Here is a 6,000-nt window from a genome sequence, read left to right on the forward strand (position 1 = left end):
CTCTTTGTATGGCTGTGCTATGAACTGGGTCAGGGAGCTGATCAGAATTAAAAATAGCTTGGCAAGGCAAGTTAACTGCATAGCTACGCTGTTGTCCAGGCGCATCTGAGGGGGTGGATCAGGGTAGGTAGGGGCTGTATGAACCAGCATAACTGGCTCAAGAAAATGCTTATCAGACTTTCTTCAGCTGGATGCAACAGCTATAAGGTGGTTATATGCTACAGGTAGGAGTGTTAACTCTTGAGCTGTTGGTCTTTTAAACTCCTGTATGACTGAACTTTTGATTCAAGATGTATGCCAAAGATGGCTGATGTGGGAAATAATCTGATGTAAGCAGCACCTTTATGAACGCACGTTTAATCGGTTTGCAAGCTACAATTTTGTCTGCCTTGGATGTGCGGAGCTATAAGAAAGCTACAAAAGGGCTTAACCTGAGGATTTAGGGAGCCTCTTCTGTGACTCTAGTCAAGGTGAATGTCTGGACTTCCTAAGGTTCCCTACTTGCAGTTGCTCTTTTCCCCCCACTCTCCACCCAAAGCATTATGTCAAGTTAACAACACAGGCAGGAAGAGTTTGAGATGAGGTACAAATTGAGAAGATGAAGGGCAGGAAGAGCCAAGAAAAAGGAGAAACAAGGTATCTCTCTTTAACAGTTCTGTTCCTGATCTTAGTAACACCTTACAGAGCCGGTTAGCAGCAGATGTTGTGAGGCTAGTGCTCTTTCTAAAGTCCTCTTTTCTGAAGTCCTCAAAGCAGACTTGAAGCAACCATGCCTCAAGACATTTAAGCTTCCAACACTTTTCTAGATAGGCCTATCACAACAGCTGCTGCCATGCAATATGCCTAAGGTCTCTGTTTAATAAATAAATTCAATTGACCCAGTCTGGGGAAGATAACAGCACAAAGCCCTAGTGAAAACTGCTGGTTGTGAATGCTGGAGCACAGCTGGATGGGAGCATTTTGTTTGCCTTTTGTTTTCAGCTATTTTGCATAGTGCCCTGATGTGACTTGGAGCTAATCCTCAAAGTGTAGGCTTAATTGCAACATGCCTGTCACTTAATTCACCTCAGCTTTGTATATATATTTTCTTAATTAGTTTATTCCTCCAGCAGTCATTTGAGTGTTGCTGTCTGTATGCATTGTACCTCTGTTGACATGTCTTGGAACAAAACTTCAGTCGGCACCTGGACAACAGACGCAAATGCAGAGGGAGCAGAATGTCAGGCTTCATCTATGGTGAAGCGTTGCTCTGTTCCACGGGGTCTGCCCTACTGCCTCAAGCTGACTGAAGCCTTGTTGCTTGCAATTCTAGTCCGAACCTTTATGTGATGAAACCTAATCAAATCACCCATGAAGCACAGGTAGCCCTAGGAAAGACAGTAAGCAATCTGCATCCTACTCCTGCTTCCATTCCTGAATCTGCAGAAGTGCTGGAGGAAATGGACAGGGAGCGCAAGAAGGCATTTATCATGGACTTGATGGAGTTTTGACATGCTAGGATCCTCATCGGCTCTACTTAGCCTGCCTGGGGTCTTCTCTCATAGCCAGAACTGAACCTCAGAGATGGTTTGGGAAAAAGTGAAGTTCTGAAGCAGTTGGAGGAGAAGCCATCATAGCTGTCGGCTCTTGCCGAGAGTAACCTAGAACAGCAGCATATGGCCACTCTGCTGTCGTGTGGCCTCACAGTCATTTCCCATGAAGATGTTTTTGGAGTGTTCTGCCAATATTGCTTTTAACAAAAACATCTCAGTTAAACTAGAAGCCTGAGCAATAGCTGCAGCTTCCATAGGCTTAATTCCACTATTAGCTGGGCTTGGAATTGATTGGCTGTCATTTACATGAAGTTCTAGTTCACTGTTGTTTCAGTCTGGCTTGGTTTGTCCTGAATTTAACAAACAGAAAAAATAAGACGCAGAAAAGCAGAGGGTGTAACCTCTAGCACTGGGAAAAATATTGCTGTCTGGCACAGCTAATAGTCTGCATGCTAGAAATCCATTTTAATCTCTTCTGCAGAAGACTGAGCATTCCCTTTTGTCCTTGTGCTTTTCCATTCCCCATATCTAATCCTTTATGAATTAGATGCATTTACACACTTAAAAATTCCTTTCAGATCTGTTTATAGTAATGTGCAACCTTTCTAGTTCTGCACCCTGTACTTAAACCCATCGATACGTTTTAGAGAAAATGTCAAAAAAGCAACCTTTCGCTATTCCAAGCCGTAACCTCTGGAAAATTGTTTTGGCAACACTTCAAGAGAATTCCCAGGAGTTTTATGTCCCAGTGTTAACGACAGAGGTGAGCTTCCTGTCATTTCCTTGCCTTTTGTGCCACTGACATAAATGCCTTTTTGCTCCCTGAACCCTTTTTATATTTAAAAAAAAAAGTTAAAAAGTCATCTGCCTGACCAAGTTACGGGAAGAATTTAATGTTTCTATAGGGTCTGAGCTGAAGGACATTATAAATAAGCGGGGGTGTGGGGGGTGCTCGTGTGTTGGGTTTTTTTTTTTTTGAGCAGGCTGTTTTCTTTATAAATGTGATTCAAAGGATGCAGATTAGTTTGGCAAACTTAAAACAAACCGTGGTTCTTGGCTGAAATGAAGCATTAGGTCATCTAGGCTGGACTTGTCATCTGTGCTCCATCCCTCTACTTCCCCCCCACAAAGACTTTGTTTTCAGATTATTTCATAATTGGATTTGAGTTATAAAACATGAATAGTTGCACTGGAGAAAATGGGTTAAAATTTGTCCATGCAGAAGGCATAGGTATGAATATAAATGAAGCTCGGTACCATTTTTGTGTGTGTGCAAGCTACTCCCAGAAGGGACAGCTGCTTCTCCCATTTGCTTTCTTGACAGCTAGGGCCTGAGGCTTTCTATAAATAGAAAGTCATTGAGAAAATCAACAGAGCGTGAACTGCACAGCTTTGCAGGAGTTTCCACAGTTGAATTTATGGTCTATGCAGTGGCAGGGAGGAAGGGAAGACATCCTCTCTGTTCTGTAGGCACATAACGCACATCCCAGGAAAGCACTCCCTCCATTTTAGAACACCACATCCTCCTGGCTGGAGGGCTGCGCTGACGAAAGGGCGCTGGCTCCTTTTAGCTTTAAGTCCCCAGTCATGTCCTGCAAAAATAAAAAAGCGGGGGGATTATGGGGGTGAGTCAGAGAGGATACTTCAACTGAACAGAACCTTTCCACTGTGCTCCTTTTACGGTGGCGAGAGAAGACGGGTCATGTTGCAGTACATGTTGTATAAATATTTGTTATTTAGGCAGGTTATGGAAACAGTGCTCTTCTGGTGTTTTTGGGAAGTAGCTGTGTCATTGCGTTCAGGATGCCTTCTGCTCTGTTGTTGAATACAGAGGACAAGTGCCTTGATGCAAAGTGAATTCTCTATTTGCAGACCTTCTATTTCTCCGCACTCCTTGCCTGCGGCCAGTGTTTACTCCTAACTTGAAGTATGAGCATTAGCCTAACTTGTCACTTCTGCCTTAAGGAAGGATTACAAAGGTTTTGCACAGGGAGGGATCTGTTTTGATGCTTCTTGCAGTGAAAACCAGCGCCTGCCAGCTCTGTGGTTACGTGTGGTTTGTGCAGCGAGGCCTCTTGTGATCTAACCAGTTCCTCAAAAAGGCTACCAAGTAAGGGCTGGGAAGTAGGCTAGAGGAGGCTCAAAACCAACTTGGGTAAGCTCTTGCTCATTTCTTGAAAGAATTATTCCTCCTGCACTGAGGTAGCAGTAATAGGCAGGCATGATTTCCTGTGCTGGGCTGGTCAGTACTGTGATGGTACTGACCGGTGCACCGGCTTCCTCTGGGGTTTCTCTTCTCTTCCCTCTACATCATTGGACAGCGGGTGCATAAAATGTTCACACTGTAATTTCTTTCTGTGGTGCTTTTGCCGTAAGCATCATTGCTTGGTATAATCGATGTTTTGCACTGTTAATGATTTATGGAGCCTGTGTGTAATACCTTAGAAGCACACTTCAGCCTGTCATGAAAGCCAAAGTTTACATTCCTAACTGGCATCTTGGGGAATGCCCTGCAGACAGAAGGGTTGGCATGTGACAATCCATGGTATGATAGCTCTGTGGAAGGAGAGGTGTGGACAGAAGTTTGGGGCTATTTGGGGCAGGCAGCATGGATGTGAGAAGCTGGAGCGGGTCCCACCCTGATTCGTGTCAAGCTCCCTTGCTGGCGTAGCTGTACAAGGAACCACAGTACTGAGCCGCTTGCACGAGCGCTTGCATAGGGAGTAACCAGATTTCTAAATCTGTAGCCTGGAGTTGCTTTGTTACCTTGGAGGTGGGCACAGCTTCCTTCCCTTCCTTGGAGGGTATGGCTGCTTGTGCTGTCATCTGCAAAATGTCCATCGGTGGAGTCCTGGCTGTCCTGCGTGTTTGGACAAAAGTGACAACCCTTTTGCTGCAGCTGAAGAGAAATAGATGCAGTCCTGTTTCCCCTAAGCTGCCACTGGAAATATTGTGGGCTGTTTGGCAAGGATGTCAGTAGTTTTCAGCCCTTTCTGCAAGGAACCATGCTCAAATTTGTTCTGCCTATCGAAGTAGCAACAGGACCAAGTGTTAATTCACCAAGTAGAATTGGAGAGACAGGAGATGGGGTATGAATGGAGGTGGGAGAAAAGGGAAGGTCCCATGGGCAGATGCGTATGGGGCGGGAGCTGACACAGCACAGAAGTGATGCAGGGGAGATCCCTAGCAGAGCAGATGAGGAAAGCAAGATCAGTGCACACTACACGTCATTTTACAGGTGCCACATTGCCCCTGTTCACCCTAGCGCTGATGTTAGTTCTCCTGTGTAAGTGTTTAAAACACTTTCTGTTGTCTTGGACACAGTCATTCAATCACCATATACACGTATTACTCTTTTACCTTACTGGCTTCATACATGCAGTGCTTTTAAAGCAGGAGAGGAAATTTAAACAAGCCAAGTGTGACTGCAGCCTAACCATGCTGGCTGTGTTCAGCATTATGAACCTGTGGCCTTGTCTCTTCCGAATGCAAAGACCTTGCCTCCCAGGAAATCCAGAGGCAAGTAGGCACAGGTGCTTGGTAGTAGTTCAGAGACAAAGTCTCTAGTGTAGCTGTGAATGTTTCTCTGTGCTTGGGCAGTTGATGTATTTCAGGAAAACCTTTTTGATGGCGGTATGCCAGACTGCTCTGGGTACCACCACTGACTTGGAACAAGACTGGATGTTGTGCTAGGTAGTGTGGGGGAAAACATGCACGGAGAAGAAAACAATAGAGAGGGACCAGTGTCAGATCTTCACTGATCCCAGGAATTGCGATGACTAACTTATGTCTCTTCTGCATTTGCATCTCCAGGCTGCAGCTTATGCATCAGAGGACGGTGTTCTTACAGAGGCCATGATCGATGCCCGGGTAGCTGATGCTGTGCAGCAACACAAACAGAAGATGGAGTGGCTGAAAACGGAGGGTACTGAAGCAAGCAAAGGGACTGGCAGAAACCCACTCCTGCCTTTCCCCAAAGGAACACCGGTGTGAGAAGTCTGCAGGCTTCAGACCAGCATGTGTGGGGAAGCGGGCATGGGAGAAAGCTGGGAGAATCTTTTTGGCAAATGTTTGGTGGAATCATGTGTTGAGAGAAATGTGTTCATTGGTGCAAAGGAGGGGGTACTGCCTCAGTCTGCCTTTGATTTCATGTTTTTAAAGTGCACCGGAAAACAAAATGGTTTAAATAAGGCAGAAGCAACTGTATTAAAGGACCCCCTTGCTGAAATACCATTGACTGTGTTGGTCTGTATGGCCTGTCCTGCTAGAGAGGCCCAAACTCCAAATCCTTTTCAGCCATTTGACACTGTTCTGGAGTGTCGCAGTGACATGGGCCTGTGGGAAGCCAGGGCCTGTCCAAGTGTGCTACTTCCATACATTTAACTTTGTAGGGTTTATGCTCCGGCAGAGGTATTTCTCATCTCTTTTTCCACAGATCTTGCCCATGACATAGTGCCGTGCTCGCATC

General features: G+C 45.5%; 1 protein-coding gene across 1 annotated transcript in view; it reads left to right on the forward strand.

Moving 5' to 3' along the window:
* ATAD3A (ATPase family AAA domain containing 3A) overlaps positions 1-5,645 on the forward strand; it is a 29,895-nt gene extending 24,250 nt beyond the window's left edge. Inside the window, exon 16 of the mRNA XM_075721498.1 lies at positions 5,346-5,645. Coding sequence (XP_075577613.1) covers positions 5,346-5,525 — 180 coding nt within the window. The 3' untranslated portion in view covers positions 5,526-5,645. The remainder of the gene's footprint in view (positions 1-5,345) is intronic.
* The last annotated feature ends 355 nt before the right edge of the window (positions 5,646-6,000 follow it).

Source organism: Pelecanus crispus, chromosome 15 (genome assembly GCF_030463565.1).
Source record: "Pelecanus crispus isolate bPelCri1 chromosome 15, bPelCri1.pri, whole genome shotgun sequence".
NCBI classification, from domain to species: domain Eukaryota; kingdom Metazoa; phylum Chordata; class Aves; order Pelecaniformes; family Pelecanidae; genus Pelecanus; species Pelecanus crispus.